Here is a 27500-nt window from a genome sequence, read left to right on the forward strand (position 1 = left end):
ATCATACGTATAAATCTGTTCATTATTTTTAAATAAATGTTTCATGATATATAATTATTTATATGTATATTTATATATTGTTGAGCTGAGAATATTGTTGGCTTTGAATAATTGAATTATTATTTATTTGAATATATTTCAAATTGTATATTATTGAGTTTATATATATAATATGTGATAATACGTAATATATTTATTATATGAATATGTGATAATATTGATAGTACTATATATGTATATATTAAAATATAGTTAAATTGAAAAATAAATTATAGTTATATATTAACTTTATTATATATATTTGAATCTAGAAATGCATCGTTAGTTTTGAATTAAAGAATTTCTTAATAATTTAAATAGATTTCAATTATGAATTATATATATTTAATTGATTATGATTAATATATATTTAAATGTCATCGAGAATATATTTGAGTAATCAATGAGTATATTTCTGTCTGTATTACAAAGAAATTAAAAGTGAAGGGAAAATGAACAATTTTCTTTCTTTCTTTTATTTTATTATTATTATTATTATTATTATTATTTTTTTTTTTATCTCGTTTCTTTTTTCCTTGAAGAAGAGCTTAATCAATAAAAAATATACCGTATTATTGGTGAATGACACGAGGCAGGATGAGCCACCGATTAAAAAGTATAATGAGTAAGCAAAATTAAAAGACTCATCCATCGTTTCGTCGACTAAGAGAGATAACACAGAGGTGATGCGATGACGTTTTGATGTCACTTCCTGTTGTTAGCGGGATCGCTAGGTGGACGGGGTATAAATACGAATTGCGTACCCTGTGACAGTTATAATGGCAGAAGCAAGCCAATGGAAAGGCGTTTGCAGGCCTAACGGAATTCATGGAACCGTGTTCGCTGCAATTTTCCTTCGAAGAAGTGCAACTAGTGGTACACGCTTCTGCGAGAGATCATCTCGTAGCATCTCTTGCAAAACGTATTCCAAAAAGAGAAGAAGGAAAACGGAATGTTTCGTTTCGAGATTTCAACGGTATCTATCCTACTAGGTCAGAAATACAGGATGAAATAAAATCCCTTTTTTGGTTCTTTTTTTTTTTCTCTTTAAACGTCTACTATAACTTACTCTTTCATTTTTTTTTTCTTATCTAGAAGAAAATTATATGTGAAAGTTATAGGTATCATTTGTATTAGTAAATTGTAATATAATGTCACTATTAGTATGTTTTATCACATATATACTAATAGTATATTACAATATATAAAAATATATATATATATATACTATATTACTATATTAGTATGTATTGTAATACATTATATATATATATATGATATTATTTATAATAAATTATATTATGTATATAATAATAATTATTTTAAAATTCTTAATAAAATATTATTAAATAAAAAAAAATCATAAATATATAAATTATGTATATTTTGGTATACTTTATCATAATACTTTATTATAGTATATATAATTATAATAAAGTAATTATAATCTATAACTATTCTTATATAAAAAAAAGAAAAGAATTAAGAAAAATTTTAATATGAAGTAACAATGGAATTTTTTGATAATAAAATAGATAAAATTCTGATAATAACATAAATCAAAATTAATAACCCGTATAAACGTGTGTATTAAGAGTTTACACAAGACATTATGAAGGGTGAAAAAAGAGAAAACGGGGAGGGGGAAAAAAAAGGAAACCAAATTTCGTGACTGTCGAAATATCTATTGCGTTTTAAGCTTCCATAATAAGATGAACGGGGATGATCATGCAAATCTATTGGTGAATTTTAAATCACTCCTATCGTTTCGTTATCGAGGTTAAATCCTTATTTTTTTTTTCTTTTTTTTTTTTTTCACGATCCTCGTCACGATCGAACGATCTATCGTTTATGATTAAACTTTGACCTTAAATCCTCATTTTGTCTTATAGGAAAGATATTGAAATCATTTTTCGTCACTTTACTACTTTTTCTTTCTATCCTTCTCTATACACATATACACACACATATATATATACATACATACATATATATATATATATACATACATACATACATATATATATATATATATATATATATATACACACACACATATATATATATACACACATATTTCATTGTCAATATTTCTCAAAACTCAATGTAAAAAAATAAGAAACTCATATTTTAACGTTGACAGGAAGTTGACGATCGGTTCGAAGTCCGATATATTATGCCGCTCGTGTTCATCCCAGTGCATTAAAATCTCACGCACGGAGGGTACCACCGAGCTCTTGCATAACTGTGCGTCTCGGTACGTCGACTTTCGGTCTTGTAACGCGTACGCCATCGAACGATCTACGTGTCTCCTTTTTTTCTCTCTCTCTCTCTCTTTCTCTCTCTCTTTCACTCATGGATCTCTTTATTTTCCCTTTCCTTTCATTTTTTTTCTTTTTCCTTTTGTTTTTTCTTTCTCTCTCTTTCTTTTCTTTTCCTTTTCCTTTTCCTTTTTCGTATGTTCCTACGTTCTCGTACTTACGATTGACATAATCCAATGGATATATGCGTCATCAGGATGTTTAGGTTGTTAAGAATTAATTTTTCTTATTATTTTTTTTTTCTTTTTTTTTTTTTTCATCTTTGTACAATTGACACAGTCAGTTCGTATCATTCGTTGAAAATTAAAGAAGTAACGCGTGAAGGTTGAATATTAAAGAAGAAAAGAAAAGGAAAATTTAAGAATAGAATCTTTTTCTGTTTTCGTTTCTTTTTGTTTTTCTTTTTCTTTTTTCTTCCTTTTTTTTTTTTTTTTTTTATATCTTCGTACGATTGGCACAAGTGATACGAAAAATTGAAGAAAAGAGATTAATTTTTTTTTTTTTTAATAAAAACTCGAACGAAAGGATAAATGTGAAAGAAATAGAGCGAGCGAAAAATGATGAGCACAAAAATTTTTCTGATTTGTTCTCTTCGTTCTTTTCTTTTTTTTTTTTTTTTTTTATTTCTTTTCATCCCCGCTCAACGAGAACGAATTTTCCGAAAGAATTCAGGGATTTTATTAACAAAGTAATCATCCCTACCGTTACATATGATTTTCCGTAGAAAGAACGGGCCAATAGATACACAAGCCGGTTTTATTAAGTATGTGTGTATATATATATATATATGCGAGAACGCTTCGCGCATAATTATAGAACGTAATGTATGTGCGTGCGAGTTGTTCGCGGATGCGTGTAACGTCGAATTTGCATTCCTGAATCCTAGTGAAACGGATGGTGAGATGTTTTTCTAAGTAATGGACGAACGAACGGTATATCTTCTTTTTACAACAGTCGAACGAGACGCCTGAGAAAAATCTTCTCGTCGTCTCATGCATAGTCAATATGATTTTTTTTCGATGACGTTCTTTTTTTTCTTTATTTTTTTTTTTTTTGTCAATTTTATTTTCGCTTCCCTCTTTCGTTGAATTCCCAATGATTGATTCAGAAAAAAAAAAAAAAAAAAACCCCCTACTGAAATAACGAAACATATAGCACATTTGAATATTTCTAAGAATCTGAATGAAAAAAATTGTTTTATTAATAAGAAGATAACGAAACTTGAGAGTAATATATCAATATGTTTATAAGAATATGAATATATTTATTATTTTTCTTTTTCTTTATTTTATTTCTTTCTTTCTTTTTTTTTTTTTTTTTTTTTTTTTTTCTTTGGAGTCCCATTAACGTAAAAATCTTATACACATATATCCATTTGAATATTTGTAAGAATATGCGTAAAACATTTGTATTAATAGGAGAATAATGAAACTTTGATAAAATATGTTAGTATATTTAGAAGGATATGAAAAGATTTAATTTTTTCTTCATTTTCTTTTTCTCCTTTGAGTAACTATTAATTTGCAAACTAGTGAGAAATAATATAGCTGATTGAATATTTATAATAATAATAACAATAATAAAAAATAATAATAATATATATGAACCAACTTTTATTATGACAAAAAAAATTTTTTATTATGACAAAAAAAAAAAGAAAAAAAAAGGAAAGAAAGAAATATATAAAAATTTACTTGAAAAAGTAATAAAACTTAAAAAGGAAAAAAAAATCGTGAATATTTATAAGGACATAAACATATTATTATTATTATTATTATTATTATTATTATTATTATTATTATTATTATTATTATTATTATGCACGAAATAATATTAAAGAAAGGATAATAATAATTATAAAAAATTTTCTGCAAAATTTCTATCAAGTATATAGATATAATATGTCTTTACGTAGATCGAAAAGGAACTTGCACATCTAAGTAATACTTGCACATTAATTCGTCGAAAAGTTCGTGATTTCTCGATACGTAGTACAAACGGAAAGGACGAAGAAGAGGAAGAAGAAGAAGGAAGAGGAGTAGGAGGAGGAGGAGGAGGAAGAGGAGAAGAAGAAGAAGAAGAGGAAACCGGAAGTCGAGACTCGCATGTCGTTTGCGAATTACAGAGACGGGAGGAAAACCTCGACACGCCTTTGTGTCGTTCCTTCAGGTCTTCAACTTCCTTCCTTCTTTTTCATTTCGAAGAAAGAGATAGAGATAGAGAGATAGAAAGAAATAAAGAAAGAGATAGAGAGAGAGAGAGAGAGAGAGAGAGAGAGAGAGAGAGAGAGAGAGAGAGAGAGAGAGAGAGAGAGAGAGAAAGAAAGAAAAAGTGAAAATGGCGAAGGATTATTGGCAAGGAAAGAAAGAAAAAGTTGAAGAAAATGTGTCGAACTACGATGACAACAGTGACAACGGTTAAACTCATTACCATTTTTATGGTTGTTCTGCGTCAATGCTAACATCGAGATGTTTCTTCTTCTTCTTCTTATTTTTTTTCTTCTTCTACTTCATGGTATGAACAAAGAAAGGAGTTCTCTAGCCATGGAAGCGGACCTTAAGGTCAAGTACCCTAGACTTCCGGCGTGACTTGAGCACCACTCAAGTCTCACTGTCGCCGCTAAAACGTAGACTTGTATCTTTCTGATTCACCTCTCGTGATAACAATCTCTCTCTCTCTCTTTCTCTCTCTCTCTCTCTTTCTTTCCTCATCCTCCTCTCGATTACCTTCTCTTTCCTTTTCTCCTTCTTCCTTACCTCCCTTTTCTTACCTCTACGGTAAGATCCTACTCCTTCCTATTTCACGCCTTTTTACACGCGAATTTAACCTCTTTGTTCTCCTTTTTTCCTCTTTCTTTCTTTTTTTCTTTTTTTTTCTTTTTTTCTTTTTTTTTTTTTACTCGACCACCAAGACGGATTAATATTACCGTCGAAGTAATTTACTTCAAGGTTATTTATATTTAGAGAGAAAGAGAGAGAGGCAGAGAGAGAGAGAGAGAGAGAGGAAAGGGGGAAGAGAGAGATAAAAATGATTTCAGTCGTAGAAAATGAAGAAAGAAATGAAAAGGATAAAAATAAATCTATAAATCATTTTTATTTCTTTAATTTTGAATTTAAAGTGATTTAAGATGATTTTAACATTTTAAGACAATGATTTATATGCGGAATAAAACGTAATTTCAGTCGAATAAAAAAAAGAAAAAAAGAAAAAAAAAAATAAGGAATGTATAAATTATTCAGTTTTAATTTATCTAATTCTCGATTAATGTTATTTATTTCGACGTAATTTATTTTAAGGAATAAAAAATAACGCGTCAATCGAAGAAAAAAGAAAAAAAAAGAGAAGAAAGAAATGAAGAGAGAGAAAGAGAGAGAGAGAGAGAGAGAGAGAGAAATTAAAAATTATATAAATTATTAATTTCAATAATTACAATTTTGAAATTGTACATAAAAATATCGTACGATTACATTAATCAATCTTAATGAGTCCAGTAATTAAAGTAATCGATGAAATAAATTTAAAAGTAAATGAATGAATGATAATGAGTAAAGTATCTGATCAAAAGTATATTCGAAAATGAAGAAATATTATTGAAGAAAAAAAAATTTACACCTTACACAGACGAATGAAGATTTCTACCTTTGATCGCAAAAGAAGGTGAAGGTCTGTAAAAATCTTACGGATTTTTATCTCTCTCTCTCTCTCTCTCTCTCTCTCTCTCTCTCTCTCTTTCTCTTTCTCTTTTTCTCTCTTTTCTTTTATTTGGTTTCTTCTTTTATTCGATGGACCGCTATATTGGTGGCGTTGAAAAACCAAAATAAATCGTATGAAAGCATGAAAGAGATGAGGAAGAAGAAGAAAGAAGAAGAAGAAGAAGAAGAAATAGAAGAAGATGAGGAAGAGGAAGAGGTGAAAGAGGAGGGAAATGGCCGGTCGACGAACCCGTGGATTCTCGTGGCACGAAGAAGTCCTTTTCGGTCCCACTTCGATATTTCCGACGACGGCGCCTGGCCCAACGTGACTCGATTGTCTCGCTTCTTTCTTTCTTTCTTTCGTTCTTTCTTTCCTATTTTTTTTTCTTTCTTTCCTTTTCTTCCCTTTTCTTTTCTTTTCTTCTCTTCTCTCTCTTTTTTTTCTTTTTTTCTTTTTTTCATCTTATTATACTTTACCGCGAGATCGCGTTTAATCTTTTCAGCGTGCGGATAATTACTACCTCCTACCATTTTACCAACTTCTTCTTGAGAATTATTTAATAACCTAGATGACATCTCGATGATCATCCTACGAAAATCTTCATTTAATTTTATTTCCTCGATCGAACCTTTTACTTCTTACGATATTCTTTATTTTTTCAATTTTATAATTATTATATAATAATAGTAATAATAATAATAATAATAATAATAATAATAATAATAATAATAATAATAATAATAATAATTTGTCGTTCTTTTTTTCTTTTTTTTTTTTAGCGATGTTTTTTTAAATGAAAAATAAAATTTAATTTTTTCCTTTTTGTTTTTTCTTTTTTTCTTTTCTTTTCTTTTCTTTTCTTTTTCATAAAAATTATCTATCAAGTCAACATTGAAATATTACAAAATAATATTCGACATTTATTATCTCTTTATAATCAAATTTTTGCTCGTATCTTTTGTAAACGCAAAGTAAAATGAAATTTTAGAAATATATATAAAACGTATCCAAATACGTTGGTATCGTGGAATTAAATTTTATAAAAAAAAAAATTTGAATAATTCACGTAAATTGTTTTTTTTTTTCTTTCTTTCTTTCTTTCTTCTATCAAAAGTCATATAAAAATAAGAATTGTTCAAGAATATCCTTCAAATTTTAATTTCATTAGATCAATCGATTTTAAAAAGAAAAATTTCAAAAAATCGAATTAATTTAGAGAAGAGAGAGAGAGAGATAGAGAAAGAGTGAGGGGGAAGAGGGTGCGGGAAAAAGAGAGAGAAAAAGAAAGAGAGAGAGAGAGAGAGAAGGGAATGAGTATCTCGACGTGACTGACTCGAACGACAGCGAAGTCAAGTTCATGACTCTCTCATCATTGTCTCCGTGGTTGAATGATAATGATAATACAACCGATGATTCTTATTATTAGAGAAGAATTCTAGCGAACGATTCCGGTAGTAATAAGTCTGACGTTTCAACGTCACGACTACTTTGCGTTCGAACGATTGCTTTTCTATTCAATCCATTTCCATTGCTCGAATTTCATTGCACGTTTAGAATCCTGCTTACGTGACTGCTAACTCGACGACAAACTGCTCGCGTTCCGTAAATTCCGTTTGAACTTATCCACCGTTAGATTTCATGCCTGACAAGTAGGAAAGATAACTTTTATATAAACTTACATATATATATATATATATATATATATATATATATATATATATATATTTTTATACTCTTTCACCATTCTTTTATTTTTACGAGTTTACAGATAACTGATTATGGATCAACGAGTAAAATTTTTTTGAATTTACATCAAAATTTTATAATCAAAATTTAAGATAGATCTTAGAGATTCTTTTTTTTTTTTCATGGTTAAAAATAAAAATTATAATTGGTCTAAATCGATTAAGAATAAGATTGTAAATATAATAATTTAATAAATTTACTATATTTAAATATATAATTTATACACGTATATATATATATATATATATATATATATATCGTATATATTTTTCATATAAATTAATATAACATATTTGATATAAAATATTTAATGTAAATATATGAGAAATTATAATTTTTCAATGGTTTATTATTTTACGATAAAAAATGAATAAATATTACTTGAAAGATATTTTTAATATTATCTTTATGATATTTAATATCGTTTAGATGAAATAGGACAGTATAGGAATAGGATGGAACAGGATATATCGAGAAAGGGTAATATGGAAAAATAATAAAAAAGAACCGAATAAGATCGAACAAAATCGAAAAGAAATTCAACAGCTTTAAATATAATAGAATAGGATCGGATAGGATCAAATAAAATTGGAAAAGATAGAATAGGATTGAATAAGACTAAAAAGGATAGAACAACAATTGAATAGTATCGATATACTATAATAAAATCAAATAAGATCTTGTTTGATTCTTTTCGAATTTATTTAATTCTATTCTATATTTTTTTTCGATTCTATTTGAATCTATTTGAGCCTTATTCTATCCTTTTTAATCTTATCAATTTTTTACTATCCTATTCGATCTTATTCGCTTCTGTCTAATTCTATCCTGTCGTGTCCTATCACGTCTTATATCTCTATCTATTAAAAATTTTTTTTTTTTTTTTTTTCTAATCAATATTAAACATTCTGAATTTTTAAGATAAAAACAATTTTAGGGTAAAACAATTTTTCAAACAAAAAACATTTATTTATTTATTTATTTATTTATTTATTTATCTTTGTTTTTGTTTTTCGTAAAATAAGATGTTACAAAATTTATAGATTTTTCTTTAAATAACTTAAGCTAATCTTGAGATAATGTTTAAATTGACATTAGAAATAAATAATGCACTTTTTAAACAATTTTTACTTTTTAATAATGTAGACAAATATCTCCGTTGTATTTACCATCCATAGATCGTGCGAAAATGGCGAATAATGGATCGCAAGCTACGACGATTTAATTGATCCTTCGATCCAGGCCTATACCGTTATATTAATTTTATAGAGAACGCTCGGTGTTCGCGACTAAGCGAATTAGCTTCGCATTAGCGCGTTCTGACCAACGTGAGATTAATGCTCGTCCTTCTAATTAATATCGAAGTAGAAATTACGCGTCTGCGCTTATCGTAAACCCTATAATTCATGATTTGTTTATGTGGATATTTTTAAGAAAAAAAAAAAAAAAAAAAAGAAAAAAAAAAATGAATAAAAAGAAAAACATACTACTTATTAAGTAAATAATATAGGGGGAATATAATTGCAAACATTTTTGCAAAATTAAAAAAAAAAAAAAAAAAAAGAAAAAAAAATTTTAATTGCTCTATTCAACTACAAATTACATTTATTAATGTCTTGTAATTATGTAATTACACACACACACACGCGCGCGCGCGCTCGTGCGCGCGCACATGTATATATATATATATATACACTTATTAAAAAGTAATGAATGTTAATGATTTTGATTGAATAAGATTATTTATAAAATTATTATTATTATTATTATTTTCTTTTTGTCGTTTACAGCAACTGCAACGATAGCGAGCACGGTGCAAATCGAGTGTGCGAGCGAATCGATAATCGTACATATTTCGACCGAGGGTAAAACCGATTTCCACGGTTTGGTTTATCCAAGGGGTTTGTCGAAAAATAGTTCCTGCCTGCAGGAATACAGAAGTCAACCCTCACCGATAACATACAATCTGCCTTTGAGATCCTGCAACACGATGCCTACCGAATTGGTGAGTTTCTTTTTGTTTTACATTATTTTCATGTACGTCATACACGATACCATCTATTAGTTTATTTTATTAAGAAAACAAAAAAAAAAAAATCTTTTAATTTTATATTATGTACGTTTATCTTCTTTCAAGTAATTTAACAAACAATACTAAAATAAAGAGAAGATGATATATATATATATATATTCTATATATATATATATATATTCTATATATATATATATATATTCTATATATTCTATATATATATATTCTATATATTCTATATATATATATATATATATATATATATATATATATATATAGAAAGAAATGAATTAAAAAAAAAAAAAAAGAGAAAGAAATGAATTAAAAAAAAATAATTCGAAGTTTTATAGATCCATTAGTTTAATATTCCAGTTAATTTATAAAAGATACAATGAGACAAGATATACGAAAATACGAAAAGTAAGACGCTTTACTATAAAAAAAACTTTTTTTTTTTTTTTTTTTTTTTTTTTTTTTTTTTTTTTTTTTTTTCAAGAGATACTATAATCGTAATTGTTTATACAATAATTCTACACTGGGCCCCCTTCTTTTCCCACCCCCATCCATTCTCCCTCACCATGACAAGACAAATTTAATCAAATTTGTCTTGAGTTCAAACTTTATACAACGTAGGTACATATTTACTTACTTATTATCGAGTTATTAATATACGTGAAAAAAGGAATATTGAAAAATATTAATTTTTGAAGATTTAATTGAAACGAAATTCAAGGTACAACGATACGTATTTACATACATAATATACACGGTACTTTGAACTTGACAAAATTTAAACTTACAAGACTTAGGTAAATATTTGCTTATTTATTATTCGAGTTATCTCTCATTGATTAACGCGCGAAAAAGTATATTCAAATAAGATATTAATTTTTTTATGATTTAATTCAAACGAATTTTGAGATATAATACATATGTGTATATATACAAATGAATATACACATAGGACTTTGAGCGTGACGAAGCTTAACGATCGTTCGTGCTTGTACGTACTCGCTCGAGGCGACTTGAAAAAAGCTCGCCGAGGCGTGAATACACGCGTGAGTACATGCTGAGAGGAGACTCGATAGAGGTAAAAGAGAAGAAGAGGAAGAAGAAGAAGAAGAAGAAGACGAAGAAGACGAAGAGATTGCGGAGAAGGACGAGTATAGTGGGAGAAGGACATGCCAAAGAGAAGGAAGTAGAAGAGAAGAAGAAGAAGAAGAAGAGGATAGTGAAGGGTGGGGAAGAAGGGGTTGGGAGGGAAGAAGAAGAAGGAGGAGGAGAAGGAGGAGGAGGAGGAGGAGGAGGGCAAGTTCGTGTAACGAAGGAATCGTGTGTCGAGGCGAGAGATCGCTTCCTCGCCATACCATAACTGGACCGTTATGTGACCGGACTCGCAGCCTTCTTCTTACGAGGATCGCACGAAGAGAATGAGAGAGAAAGAGAGAGAGAGAGAGTGAGAGGTGGGAGGCAGGAGGAGAAAGAGAGGGAGGGAAAAGGAAGATATAGATGCATATACACGTGTATATACATATGTAGAGGGTAAAATTCCCTCTTACACAAATAATTTCATATTTATTTATTTATTTATTTATTTATTTATTTATTTATTTATTTATTTATTTATTTATTTATTTATTTAATCATTGAATTGATTAATATGTAGATAATGTATAGAATCAATATTTATTAATTAATATTTATTATATATTTATGAGTAATATTACTTAACAATGTGTTGTAATAAATACAATGATAATAGTGATAATTGTTATAAATAAGTGTTATCTATTTAAATATTGATTATTGAAACTGTTGACATTATTTTATTGGAAAAATTAATATCTTATCTCTAAATACACACACACACACACACACACATACAAACACACATATATATGTATAATTAAGTATTTACGTGGTTAGAAGCGAATATATAGTAAGTACTTATGTACTTAGAAGCAAATTTAGATTTTAAATGGTGTAAGATTGGTATGTATGTACGATCGCAATTGTGATTGTATTGTTGAGAAGAATCTCTGAGACACGTTCGATTCTTTTTTCTTTCTTTCTTTTTCTTTTTTTTATTTTTTATTTTTTATTTTGTCTGTTTTTTCTTTCTTATCTTCTTTTCTCTTCTCTTCCGTCTCTGTCTTTCTCCATACTGATTCTTATCTTTATACCAATCATCGGGATAAATCGTAAAAGGATAAAGGTGTGGAACGATTAAACGAAAAAAATATCGTCGATGACGAGAAAAACGTTCGAGAGAAGAAATCGTCGGTTTGCTTCGAACGAAAAAGTTTATGACGATCCTCGGGCGATCGATAACCTTATGCGATCTATGATCTATGATATTGATGATAATTAGAATGGTTACGTTAGATAACGATTGAAATGTGAGTATCGTGGAATGGTATGAATCGTTCGATTTTTCATTTAAAAAAATAAAAAAATAAAAAAAAAAATTAATAAGTGATATTGGAAATCGATTAGATGTCTCTTTTTATTTTCAATATTTTTTTAAGCCGATTATTATTATTTTTTTTCTTTTTTTTTTTTTTTTTTTTCGTATTGTGAAATTTGTGGGAGTCGTGAAACTTTTGGCCCATCCTGTATAAACATTGACGATAATTAGAAATTTCTTTTCGTTTGATTTTGCTTGTTCAATTTTTTTTCTTCCTTTATTTGTTCTTTCTTTCTTTCTTTTTTTTTTTTTCTTTTTTTTTTTTTTGTACGATCTTCTCCGACACTTATATTTTTATGCAAATTGCTTCGTTTAAAGTCCCGAGATGAAAGTAAAAAAGAAAGCGAATCGTGCAAATGGAAAAACATTGTCGGACTTTTGAAATTTCTTTAATAAAAGGAATCGATAATGTTCATTCAAGAAATTACATGGAAATATTATTTAAATTGACAAATTAAATTCTCCATAATTATATATATATATATATCATTTCCTCCGATATTAATTGTTATTATGTAATTTTTATTATATACGCGTTTTATATAATCGTTTAAATTATTTTATCTAACAATTATATAATAAAATTCAATTAAGATTGGATTAACGAGGATCAAACGAATTTTTAATATATTCATTTAATAAGGGAAAAAAAAAAAAAAAAAAATTTATGACCGATCGAATTTATCGTGTGATTTTTGATCAAAAATTTCGATAAAGTTTTTTAATAATTAAGAAAGGATTATAACTTTCAAAAAAAAAAAAAAAAAAAAAAAAGTGGCACGAATAAAACGATCGTGTAAAATTTCATTAGAATCGATCGAAGTAATATGCAAAATATTATTGATGATATTAATAAATTTATTTGATATGGAAAAAAAGAAACAAAGGAAAAAGAAAACATAATTTTGAAAAAAGGACATTTAAATTTTTAAATATGCAAGTATACCGTAATGTCGAATATAAGCAATGGATCTTTTTTTCTTTTTCTCCTTTTGAATTTTCTGATGAAACTTTCAAATGTAATATTCTCAGAAGAATAAATTGTAATAAAAAAGAGAGAAAAAATTGATGAGGTTTAGAAAAAGAAGTCGATTTTTGTTCTTCAAACTTACCAGACGTATGCGTAAGCCCTTAATGACGTTTAAAATCGGTAGACAGAAAGAGCAAGGATAATTTAAGGGTTGCCACGGTTAAGGGCAAAGGGAACGATTTGTCCTGAAACGTAGAAGGGACTCCGACGTTCGTGAGAGGTTACCTCGCACAGGGCGAGGGAAGTCTTTGACCTCTACGTCCACGGCCGATTCCTGGAGGTCGTCGTGGGCGTGCGATCGACCGTAGACGATGGACCGTGGGCAATTTTACAATTCCTTCTTAAGCAATCATTATATATTTCTTAACATTCGAAGGTGCCGCTTAAATGATCAATTTAAAAAAAAAAAAAAAAAAAAAGGAAAAAAAGAAAAAGAAGAAGAAAAAAGAAAAAAAAATCACCGCGAATGAATCCGCCGAAATCTTTTATTTTTCGAAAGGAGAAAAGTAAAATTTTTTAATTTGTTCTTCGTTAAAAGATATTCACAACAACAGCAACAACAACAATAACAACAACAACAACAACAATAAAAAAAAAATACAATCAGTCCGGTTAATGTTCAATTTAAAAAGAAAAAAAGACAAAAGTAGAAGATATTTTTAATATGCGTAGTAAGGTTTAACAATAATTTTCTTATAGAAGATATGTTTTATTAGATAATGAATTGTTAAAAAAAAAATATTACAAATATAATAATAGGTGATAAGATACGTATGTAAATAATATTAAGTATAACATTTATGAAATAACAATAATAATAATAATAAATAAATAAATAAATAAATAAATAAATAAAAAAAAAAAGATTTTCAATCGAAACATAAATGATAAAAGAGATCCAAATCATGTAATCGAAAATAATATTACAATAATATTAAAATTATTACTATAAAAATAATAAAGAAACGATATACAAATTTAGAAAGAGACAGAAAGAGAGAGAGAGAGAGAGAGAGAGAGAGAGAGAGAGAGAGAGAGAGAGAGAGAGAGAGAGAAAAGGAGAATGATTTTCTCGATCCATGAGATTAACATAAATTGCATTCGTCGTGTTTGGAATAGCTAACCCGTGGATTAGTTCAAGGTACGTCCCAACTTAAGTAGTAGCAACCAAATATGGTGCTTTTGAGTAACCATCCCTTGCACTTACGTAACTTACTACTCTCCTCGAGTGTGACTTTTCACGTGTGTATGCGTTTACATAGACATAGATCACACGTTGTCCGATAATAAATACTTACGTAAGTTTAGGTAATCACTTTGTCTATGGACTCGCACGAAATATTTTCTTTTTCCATTCTTTTTTTTTTTATGATTACAATTCTTCTTTCATTTGAAATATTTTCCATACGATCATTTACGATTTATGATAGATCATTCGTATAAAAATTTATTCGAACAAATTATCTGAATTGACATTTAAATAAATTTTTTTTTTTTTTTTTTTTTTTTTAATGTACAATATTTAAAAAGTTGGAACAAAAAGTTCCTAAGTGATCTTGATAATAAATTACTCCGATTGTAATAATTATTCTATAAGTATAGTTCGTAATTATAAAAATAAAATTTATCTATAAAATATTTCGTGAAAGAATAATATCTGTATATATATATATATATATATATATATATATATATATATATATATATTCAAATAGATTTAAAAAAAAAAAAGTGACAAAAAGAAGAATTTAATTTATCGCGAATTGATCATTTTTATCGTTGAACAAAACTAAAAGAGTTAAAAGAAATGATTCTTGATGTATCTAACAAGACACCAACATTTCAATCTTCACGACAGTCAACCGTTCGTTTTTCTCTCTTTCTACTTTTTATTTTTTTCTCTTTTTTTTTCTTTTTCTTTTTTCTTTTTTTTTTTCTTTTTTTCTTCTACGACCTACTGGAAAGGCGTGTGTCTTCGTCGTCTTCGTGGTCGTCGTTGTCGTTGTCGTTGTCGTCGTTGTCGTTGTCGTCATTGGCGAGCACCTTCACCAAGTGTTTCGTAAGGCGGCACCTCATTTGTCTCACACTGAATCTTACGCTTGAATATCCAGTTAACGGTGCAAATAAGTTCGTGCTTCTCTTACTTCTTACATACATTTTATATACCTGTTATTAATGGTATCACGTGTAATAGACGAGAGTTCATAATAATACCTATATGTTTTCTTAACTTTTCTCACATTTCTATCTTTCACTTGCATACGAAATATATTGCAAAGGAATTCGTAGAAAAAAAAAGAAAATGAAAAGAAAAGAAATAATAATAATAATAATAATAATAATAATAATAATAATAATAATAATAATAATGCTATGCCATATAATATATGATTCATATATTTTTCTATGATTCATATAATTTTCTTTTTAGAAATTTTTCCTTACTTTTTTTTTTTAATGTAATTTAGTAAAAAAAAAAAAAAAAAAAAAAAAAAAAATAGCTTGTTGGATATATCGTATGTTAATTATTGCACATGAATCATAGAAATCAATATGCGAAGTAAAAAAAAAATTAAGTATAAAAAAAAGTGAAATTTAAATGAATTAGTAAATTTAAAAAAAAAAGAAAAGTAAAATAAAATCAATGCTAATAATAGATAATAATAGTAATAATAATAATATTGATGTAAATATTTTAAATTAAATATATGAAATAATCTATGTCATTGTCATACATAAAACAAAAAATGAACATGCCAATATATATATTACATGTAATATTTTTGTTTATACGCAATCATATTCATAATTTTTTATTTAATAATTATTGCAAGCGATTTAACATACGTAGATTATTATATAGATTATTATCTTTGAATTAAATTACATAAACAGAGTTACTAAAAACAAACAAGCAAAAAAAGTGCAAAAATGTAGAAATTTTCTCTACGAAAAAAAAAAGAAAAAAGAAAAAAAAAAAAAGAAAGAAAAAAAATAAAAAAGAAAATACACGATTACATTCTCTGATTTTAAATACGTATCGTCACAATGTGTTCTATTTTTTGACGCTGTTTTCACTCACCAACCAACAATTATTTTATAACAAATTGTCTCATCGTTACGAGAGCGCGTCTTTTAAATTATAGGCTCGTATAACACGTATGAAAAATTCACGGAGGCTTTCTCCGAAGCGAACGTCCTTGAATTTTAGATCCTTTCCACATTTTTTTTTTTCCATTGCCATAGTGCTAAATCAACGAAGAAAAACGTTCGAATGTTTTACGATCGGCTACGGCTTTCTAATTGTCACTGTCGTATCATTAACTTTTTCCTTCTCTCTCTCTCTTTTTTTTTTTGTTATTTCTTTTCTTTTCTCTTTTTATTTTTTTTTTTTTTATCTTCTTCTTCTTCTTTACTTTTCTTCGGTTCTCCTTCGTTTGCAGAAACAATTCGTTGAACGAAGAAATGTCCTTAAAATAAGGATATTGTGTGTGGGTTTACTGAATATATCTTATGGACAGTGACGTTAGCTTTGCCCACGCTTCGATCGTAAAAGTAAAAGTCGCTGTTCAATTCTCTATCATAAGTTTATATACTGCGTTCATATACATAATATATACATATATATATATATATATATATATATATATATATATATAAATATAATGTATATTTGTGTGCGTGTGCGTTTGTTTATATACTAATCTCCCTTGTATTTCTTTTTTTTTTATACACACATGCGCATACACACACACACATATATATATGTATATATATATGTATATATTTATATCTGTAAATGTATATGCAAGATCATCAAAATGAATACAGGATGGTACAATAAACGACAATAAATTTGATGATAAAACTTTCCAAGGTTACGTTCCAAGAGTATCGTAATATCTTTAAGAACTTGTCCCATCTTGCGATCTCATTCGTATCTTTAATAAAATAAGAAAATACGAAAGAAAATCCTTCGAGTGACTTTTTTTTTTTTTTTTTTTTTTTTCTTCATATAATCATTTTATCATTTGATCGAGTCTAATTATAATGAGACAATTAAAATTCTATTGAGAAGTAAAGTGTATATATACTCATATAAAATATACTCATACATAAATATAAGTATGTTATAGATATGTGGGCATATATATAGGTGTGTATATGTATATAGACGTGTGGGTATGTATATAGGTGTGTATATATATATATATATACATACATAAATATATATTATAGGTGTGTGTGTATTTATATATATATATATATATATATATATATATATATATATATATATATATAAATGTGTAGGTGTGTATATAGGCATGTATGTGTATATTTTTATATGTATACATATGGAGCTTGTTTCATTCAAAATTAATTCGACAGAGCGTGTCCATTTGGTTGCTTCACTTTCTCCAATTTCATATGATTGAGGTCGATGAATTTGCGTCACCTTATAAAGACAAACAAGAATTACATTCATGTTCATTGGTGTTCGTAACATCTGAGAGAATGACGTTATTGATCGATAATAAAAGGAGAGATACACACAGGCGTGCACATACACAGAAAGAGAAAGAGAAAGAGAGACAGAGAGAAAGAGAGAGGGTGAGAGGGAGAGAGAGAGAGAAAGGTGACTTTCACTTTATTTTCAAAAAGATAGGACCAAACTATAATAATTCGTGAATTATCGCAAAAGTTTCTTTTCTCTCATGAAAAAAACATGATTTCTAGTAAACTTTCATTAAATGAAAACGAAATGTTTACTTTTTAATCATAAAATATATACAGGCTGGATCAATCGTTTCTAATTGATGGAAAGATTTTTTTTTCGATCTCGAATACGTACGATAAATTATTAAATATACAATTTCATCTGATTTTTCTCCTCGGAAGAAATAAGAAAATAAACGAATAAATAAATGAATAAATGAAAAAAAGAAAAGAAAACAAGCTTTGTTCCTTCAAATTTTTTTAGTTTTATTAAAGAAAAACAATAGAATCTTACAATTATTAAACTTCAGTCGTATTTCTTCGACAAATTTTATTTTTCTTCGATGAATCTCTTTTTTTTTTTTCTTTTTTTTTCTTCTTTTTTTAATTATAATCGTAAATTATCAACAGCAGAAAAAGATAGTTTATAAGGAATATTTACATTTATTTTGAACATTTCAATGCCTACGATGTTTCTTCTTAAGAATTATTAATAGAAACCATTTAAACCGTTAGACATTCGAAAAGAACAAAATTATTTCTATTTCTTGGTTGGTTATCTCTGGGTGCACGGTAAATAACTCGTGATAAATAACTTTTGAATCGTACGATAGATCTCAAGCCGCGAAAGGAGAGTTCGCAGCGAGTGGTCAGACGAGTTCGACATATTCAAATAGCGCATCTGTTGCGCAGCACCGAACCGCCTCCTTAGCTAGTACGTAGCAGCAATAACATCTGCCGTTCTTCGTTCTTCATTTTTACACTTATGAATCTTCTTGATCCTCTTCTACCTATCATCTTCATCCTTGTCGATCTTTCAAGGATTTACGTTGAAAAAAAAAAAAGAAAAAAGAAAAATCTACGTTGAACGAGAAAAGGAATGGGAAAAGAAATTAAACAACATAAAAAAGAAAAAAAAGAAAAAAAGAATACAAGAAAATACAAATCACGTAGAGACATAGAAAACAACGTAGGCTTTCAATTAACTAATTAACCCAACGCCGTATACATTAATTATTTAAGAAAGTAACGTCGAAGTATTTTCACTGTACTTTTACTTCATTTAAAAATCAAACGATGTAATTTGTATTTCTTTATTTTCTATTACAATGTTTTTAAATGTCGACAATGACAAAAATGATTACTACGAAAATTGATCTATAATATTAATCTCTTTTTGATCATCATGTATTATTCGAATAGAATATACTTATCTTTCTGTCTTGAGTAAATTTTTCATATCGTATAAAAATTTCTTTTTTCTTTTTTCTCTCTCTCAAACAAAACAAATACAATTATTTTAAATTATTTTCCTGGATGAAAAAAAAAAGAAAAAAGAAAAAATAAAAAATAAATTAAAAAAAAGAAAATAAAATTACAACGAATAAGAAGAAACAAATATATATATACATATATATATATTTATTTAATAGATGTATAATATATATTATACATACATTATAGTATGGTCATATATATATATATATGTGTGTCAGATTTTATAAATATAATATATTATAAATATAATATTACAAATATATATAATAATATAAATAAAATATTATAAATATTCGATATATATATATAAATATTAGATATATATAATATTTATTATATGTCATTATATATATACTTTTCAATCTATCTACGATATATATATATATATATATATATATATATATATATATATCGAAAATTGAAAAGTCTGCAAGATTATTGGTACTTGTTTAATTGCTTCATAAGGGATCCTTTAATAACGTTCCGCTTCACTTGGTAACTCGAGTTGTACGATTCCATAAACGATTTATCAAGAGGGTACACTCTTCGTGTTGTCAATAAATCTATGAACGATACATTTCTATGTATGTTATCGTTGTTGTCGTTGTCGTCGTCTTCGTCTTCGTCGTCGTCTACGTAGGCAGCTATTCTCGGCTAAGGATCGTAAAACGAATCGCTCTATGAAATTATTACAAGTTCCCCTATCTGCCCTGTCTTCTCTTCCACAGAAACATATTAAAAGAGATAGAAAAAAGAAAAGAAAATCTTTCCATTGCTTTAAATCATCATTTAGCTTCGTATAATTGCACCAACTTGCGGGCAACATCAACAGTATCCAGTTATAGCCACTGACGACATTGAAATTGTATGATACTTTTATAGGAACTACGATATGTCCTTGAAAATATGTCCTTCTTATAAACTTTCCATTCAATTAATTCGAATATTCTCGATTATTTTCGATCGATTTAATTCAAGGTATTCTATTAAATCGTCAATATTTTACGAGAGCGTATTATGATCAAATTGATCGAAGATCATTTGCGAATAAACGCGAAGGAATATAAAAGTGAATTACATATTTGATTAAATATTCATACGCATGCATAGCATATATATATATATATATATATATATTGAATACTTTCGAAACAACTCCGATCTGATTTTCCGAGAGGAAGGGAAGGATGGCGTGAAGGAGTAGGGGGAAGTATCAGAAAGCGACTCTTTCACGGTGAAAATATTTCCCAGGAATGAGTTGCTCAATGTATGAGATATATATATATATATATATATATATATATATATATATATATATATATATAACCGCGTTTTATAATCCAGACGAAGCTTTTCTTCTCAAAGACTTAATCGTCCAATCGTTCTCTTTAATCGATAAATAGGATAGATAGTAAAATAAAAGTATGTAAGTAAGATATTATGATGATATTGATACGTATAAATTATCGATTTATGCAAATTTCTCGTATGGTATATAAATATATATCCTATATATCCATACCATTCGAAGATCGTCGAATCAATGGATCTCTATTATCATGTGACCAAATTAAAAATAATAAATAAGAGAGGCAAATCATCATCAGAATAAATTAAATCATTCGTATTATATATGTCCAGGCATTCATTAAAACTTTACCCTTTGTCGAGTCTTTGATCTTCTTCTTTGATCGCAAGAAATATCCTACGGTGTATCCAGTTTCGTTTTCGTTTACGCAGCAGGTGGTGGTACCATTAGCTCGGGCAAATGGTGCCCTTGCTCGCTCTCGTATAGTGCACATAGAAGGTATATGTAGACCCTGTAATATCTTCCTAGTAGTGAGGTAACCACAGGTTTGCAAGGAGTGGTACCCCAGGTACTTCTTCTCGAGGCCCAATTACATCGTAAAATCTTAGCTCGCGGCCTGTAAATTACACGTAAGCCCTTGACTATATATATATACACCATTCTTTCTGATCAACCTTAGCGACAGCCATCTTTTTTCAACGATTTATCGGCCGAAACGATTGCCCTTCCTTCGAATCGACTCGATATAATCGATCGAATCAACCAACCAACCAACCAACGTTGGTTTCATCCAAAAAATTTAACGAGCATGAAGAAGAATCTTAAGTAAGCGATTTAGTTACATATCCTTGTATCTAACGTTAATACCCGTCTAACGTCTATTATCGTTAACGTCAACGGAGACGATCATCCCCGGATTATTATCCTATTAAAATTTTCTAATATTAGTACCTCGTCGATTTGTCAATCCGTAAGATCGACGATTATGAACGAACGAAATGATAATGACAAATGATATGAAAGAAGAGATCAATTCTCTGATCTATTTTGATATATCTTTTACTAAAAAAAAAAAAGAAGAAAGAAAAAAAAGTCCTGTAAAAATCGTCATAGAAAATCGAATAGTAGAAATTAACGTCAGCGCAAATGAGATTGCCCGTTACGAGTTTCTAAAGAATTTAACCATCATATTTAAATAAATATTTTAAGGATTCGCTTGACGTGGGCCAAGCCGTTAAGGAAAGGAAAGGAAAAAAAAAAAGAAGAAGACAAAAAAAATTTATATCATCGTGGAATCTAATTAAACAAAAATTCGTGGGCGTTTCGCGAGAGTAAAGGCAAATTCTCTCTCTCTCTCTCTCTCTCTCTCTCTTCTTTACGATCGTGCGAAGTAAAGATCGTCGTGAGAAAGAAAGGACTCGACGTTGTCCAACGTACGGTCATTTTGCGATTATCCCTACCGTGTGTCTCTCTCTCGGTTGTCTTTGGTGTGCACGAGAGAATTAATAGCAGACTTTCACCTCCTTCCTTTCCTTTGGATACGCTATCTGCCTTCTTCTTTTACCACTCTCTCTCTTTCTCCCTCTCTCTCTCTCTTTCTCTCTCTCTCTCTATCTATCTGTCTCTCTCTTTATATATATATGTATATATATATATATATATATATTTGTCCTTCTCAGAATCTTTTAGCGAACATGCGTCGGCAAACACCAAGAATCTATTCGCCATTCAGTTCAACTACCCATTACCATACGTCTAGACGATGTTCATCGCTGATTTTGGCTACAAGATCGTCTCATCTAATTTGCATAGGGATACGGGTTCATTAAAAAGATATTCCTTTAGAAAGAATAAAAATAATTAAATTATTTTACCATAAGTACGTTTAAAGATTTGAAAAGTTTCTTTGTTTCATCGACAAAACCTTTAAAATCCCTTAATTTCAATATTTTCGGAATACCTTAGTCCATATAGCTTTGATAATAAAAATGAATATTTTTAAGGGATAAGAGAAATTGAGGATACCATTAGTTCTTTCTCTCTTTCTTTCTTTACCTATTTATTATTATTTTTTTTTCTTTTTTTTTTTTTATTATTATTATTATTTTTCTCTTTTATTTTTCTTCTTCCTTCTTATTATAGATCAGACGTTCGAACTTTCGACGAGGTCTTTCGCAAAAGTATTCTAACAACAACAATGAACCTCTTCCTAGCGTTAAATCGAATCGTTCGATTCCAATGGACTTCTTCAAGGTCACTAGCTTCGGCATCCCCGTAGTTAAGTACCATAATGGCGAATGTGCCGCCGCCGACGTCGCTGCCGCCGCCGCCGCCGCCGCCACCACCACCGCCGGCCCCACCCCCCTCCCCCTCCCCCTCGCTCCTCGACAAAAAGGAAGAGTATATAGAGTTGGCGAGCCCACTTTAATGCTAACGTCAGGGCTTCTCTTGTCATGCCATAGTCATGCTGTATTATCGTTCCTAATAAGGGAACCGTTAAGCCGTCCGTTACATTTCCATAATGTTACGGTACGTCAGTATCGAGAATGATCGATTATTTTGATATTAAGATGACGATGAACTTTTCGTAATAGTTCGAAATCCTTTCGACGATTCATTGTGAAAGTAAGTGATATGTGTCAATAGTCATTATAAATCGACGATGACATATTTCTCATAGAGAATTTGTGGGAGTAGATTGAAAATTGAGAACCACTGGATACGTACGTGGCGGTTGAGCCTTGTAGGGTAAAAGAAGAAGAAGAAGAAGAAGAAAAGAAAAGAAAAGAAAAGAAAGAGAAGAAAAGGAAGAGAAGAAAGAAGAAGAAAGAAGACGAAAAAGAAGAAGTAGAAGTAGAAGAAGAAGAAGAAGAACCTGCATATTTTCCGCGGGCAGTGGACCAATCCTTGGCCGTTTCTTTACCAGACGAACTGCCTTTACCTCCTCAAACCCCACACCCATCTCACCCTCCTTCCCTCCCTTTATCCCTTGCCCATATCCTTCATAAAATGGTCCATTGTTCCTCCTAACATATAGATATATATATAGACATATATACACATATATACACAAGCATACATCACGAATTTATATCGTCCCTTTTTTTGGCCCACCTTTATAACTCAAACTCTAAATCCTTTAAACTTGCACAGGTTTATACCCATCCCCTATCTATTTATCCTGAAATATCATCATGCTCGAGATATCATGTTAATGATCGGGAATTCTTCGAAGCATTAGCATTATAAGTATATATATATATATATATATATATATATATATATATATATATATATGAGTATTTTTCTTCTCTTTCCGTATAACGGCCTTGGTTGGAAGATACCCTAACGGTATATCGATATTGATTGCTTCAGCGGTTTCAACGTTTCACCTGGACGATTAACGTTGGACAAGTAAATGCAACGCGGAACTCATGTCTCCTTTAAAGATAACTTCCTTTATCTGATATTTTTCTTTATTACCAAAAGACAATAGAATTTATCTTGCTTTCTTTTGCTTCTATTGATAGATACCAAGCAAGTGTACGAAAGAGAAAGAGAGAAAAAGAAAGAGAGAGAGAGAAAGAGAGAGAACTAGCCATTTTCCAAATACGGATTTCATTATCCATTTCAAAGATATGACATCATCGACAATATCCAAGAGAAACAAGAACTATAAACTCCCTCAGACCACCATAAAAGCATCGTTAACTTGAGAACCTTCGAGATTCGCAAAGGTTTCTCACTCGACTCAAAGAGTTTATCCAAACTTAGTTGAACTAGGTAGATTTAAGAATCTTCCAGGATCTTTGAGAGAACCCCTGAACAATACGCTAAAGTTTCTCTCTCTCTCTCTCTCTCTCTCTCTCTCTCTCTCTCTCTCTCTCTCTCTCTCTCTCTCTCTTTCTCTCTTACTCTCTCTCATTCTGTCTTTCTCTTTCCGACGGAGCGTCGATATATACAAGTCCTCTACCATCCTCGTTGACCTCTGACTGAGGGCTAGCGAGGCACCTCCTGCAGCTGCTTTTGCAGGCTGAGGACGCCTGCTCGCAAGGATACGCCATAACTCTGGCCACTAAGAGAGAAAGAGAAGAAGAGACCGGTCTCCCCAAGTTCTCCTCTTTGCTCTGAGACCGCCATCCTCTTCTTCTTGTCCTTCCACATATATTCTCTCTCTCTCTCTCTCTCTATCTATCCATCTATCTCTCTCTTTCTTACCCTTTCCACTGTTCAAAGTCGAGCTATCTTCTTCTTCTTCTTCTTCTTCTTCTTCTTCCTCTTCTTCTTCTTCTACTTCTTCTTCTTCTTCTTCTACTACTTCTTCTTCTTCTTCTTCTTCTTCTCTCTTTCTCTCTCTTTCTTTCTCACTTAAGCTAGTCAAAGAGACCAAAGGGACAATGCTGGCGCCTTGCCCAACGACGAGATCCTCAAGACGGTATCCATCCTTTCTCCACCCTCCTAGTAGAAACATTCTTCCACGAATCTTCTTGAAATCCACCGATCCACTTTATCTACGACACTCATCATAAAAATGTTTATCGTCGTCGTATGAAATTTGTTATATAACATAAGATAATATTATATAATCGTTCGATTCCTACGATAGTTACGATAATTTTGTTTTTGTTTTCATTTTCATTTTCATTTCTTCTTCTTCTTCTTCTTCTTCTTCTTCTTCTTCATTTTTTTCGTTATCATTATTCTACGATATTAAATTTCAATAATATGTGTTAAATTTGAGTCGAATTAATTCAATGGTTTTTTTTTTTTTTTTTTTTTTTATCATAGTTCAATTTTTATTTTAACAAAATGTTTCTAAAGTAAGATTGAGAAATTTAAATAGATCGTACGATGGATCAATCAATCGATCGTGTTAATCTCAGAATAAAATCCTTAGGATATTCCTTTTAATCGGTCGATTAATGTTATTGGATAGCTCCCTCGTCCAATCGTAGAATCGATCTGTAGTTAAGTAAAAGGCTAATTGGAAGCAAGGGGTAATAATACTCTGTTTAACCATTTGCCAGTTATCAATGTAGTTCATCTCGAGTCGTACGTACGTACCCTACGTATGTATTCTACGTATGTATAATATATAACTTACGTGTATGTATGATTGGACAACACAGAGAAGATTATCGTTTTATCGTAGATCCGGATCTATCTACCCTTTCCCCTCATCTTTATACAACGAAACCTTGTTCCCCCTTTCCGTCCTTTCTAACCAAGGGATCTAACACAAATGAAAGGGGAAGTTTCTCTAAGGGCTAACGTGTGATTAGCATTAGAAATCGTGCCGAGTCCAACGATTAAGTTATACCAAAGGTATACGATTTACGTTCGATTCTCCAACCTTCTCTTATTCTTCTTTCCTTCTTATTCTTCTTCTTCTTCTTCTTCTTCTCCTCCTCCTTCTCTTTCTTCTTATTTAGCTCAAAGAAGGGAGGTGGAGTTGCTCGAATCCTGCCAGAGGAAATATATAGCAGGAAGGAGAAGACTCGATGGCAAGATTCTAGCCTGCGATTATTCAATAGCCATGAGCCCCGAAGCTCTCCTCCACCATATGTATATATATATATATATATATATATATATATATATATATACCCACTATTTCGCTTTCCGTTTCACGACGCCTATATCACATAAAGAAGAGACGTTCAATCTCGTAAGCAAATCCTTGGCTTCTAGCGTGTTCTGCAAGATGTAAGAGACGTAAGAAGGAGCTACCAAGTGAGTCTGAATCAGAAGTTAGCCGCAACAACAGCAACAGCAATAGCAACGGCACCAACACCAATAGCAGCAGCAGCAGCAGCAGCAGCGTCTCGTAAAAGATTGAAGGTGGAAACATCCTTTTAAACGTCCTCTCTTTACAAGCAGAATTTTCAACAGGCTTTTTATTCAATCCTTTTTCCACTTGTCCCGAAACAAATTCCTCTGAGGGAGGATTAAATAAATCGATTCGATTAGTCATCGGTAGGAGGGTAAGAAGGAGAAAGAGACAAAAAGAGAGGAAATGCTACTTAAGAGATTAAAGGTAGGTCGAGTCTCTTCGTAAAGGACGATTCCTTTGTGGCAATCTATTTAATGTAGCCGTTATTAATGTTTTTCTGTTTCTCTCTCTCTCTCCCTCTCTCTCTCTCTCTATATATATATATATATCTCTATGTCTCTTTCTGTCTCCTTCTTTCTTATATAGACATGAGAATTTAACTGGATAAAATAAGCGTTTAAATGTGAAGTAACTTATACGAAATGATCGTCGAGGAAGTTGAAGGCATCCGGAAATCATTGAAGCTCGGTGGACGATTAGCGAGGAAATTACGAGCGTGCGAAAGTCTTGAACGTTTTTAACATTTTTTTCATCTTCCCCTATGAACTTCGTCGACCTTTTCCGTTATAACGAGCCAAGGTATCTGACTTCCAGTTGATATCCCATAACGAACAATAATTGCGGAAACACTTTAAAAGGTTCTTGAAATTCTTCTTCTTTTTTTTTTTTCTTCCTTTTTTTTTCTCTTTTTTTTCCTTTTTTTTTCTTCTTCTTCTTTTTTTTTTTCCTTTTTTTCTCAGGTCTATCGTGAGATCGTTTATATTTAATGATGTTACTGAGGGGGAAAAAAGCAAAAAAAAAAAAAAAAAGAAAAAAAGAAAAGAAACGTTTCGTTAGGGTAATCAGTTCAATTAGAATATTTTCTTTTTTCTTTCTTTATTTTTTTATTCTTTTTTTTTTTTTTCTTTTTTATTTATAATAAGAATATTCAGAGATATGAAAACTTCTCGACATTGGCATTTAATGAAACGAAGAAGATTTGTAAAAAAAAAACGTGCGCGCACACACACACACACACACACACATATATATATAA

At 29.7% G+C, this 27500-nt stretch overlaps 1 protein-coding gene across 1 annotated transcript in view; it reads left to right on the forward strand.

Moving 5' to 3' along the window:
* pio (zona pellucida domain-containing protein piopio) overlaps positions 1-27500 on the forward strand; it is a 75541-nt gene that overhangs the window by 31510 nt on the left and 16531 nt on the right. Inside the window, exon 4 of the mRNA XM_035871315.2 lies at positions 9590-9804. Within this exon, the coding sequence (XP_035727208.1) occupies positions 9590-9804 (215 nt within the window). The remainder of the gene's footprint in view (positions 1-9589; positions 9805-27500) is intronic.

The sequence above is a fragment of the Vespa mandarinia genome, chromosome 1 (assembly GCF_050613455.1).
Source record: "Vespa mandarinia isolate Hongniang chromosome 1, ASM5061345v1, whole genome shotgun sequence".
NCBI classification, from domain to species: Eukaryota; Metazoa; Arthropoda; class Insecta; order Hymenoptera; family Vespidae; genus Vespa; species Vespa mandarinia.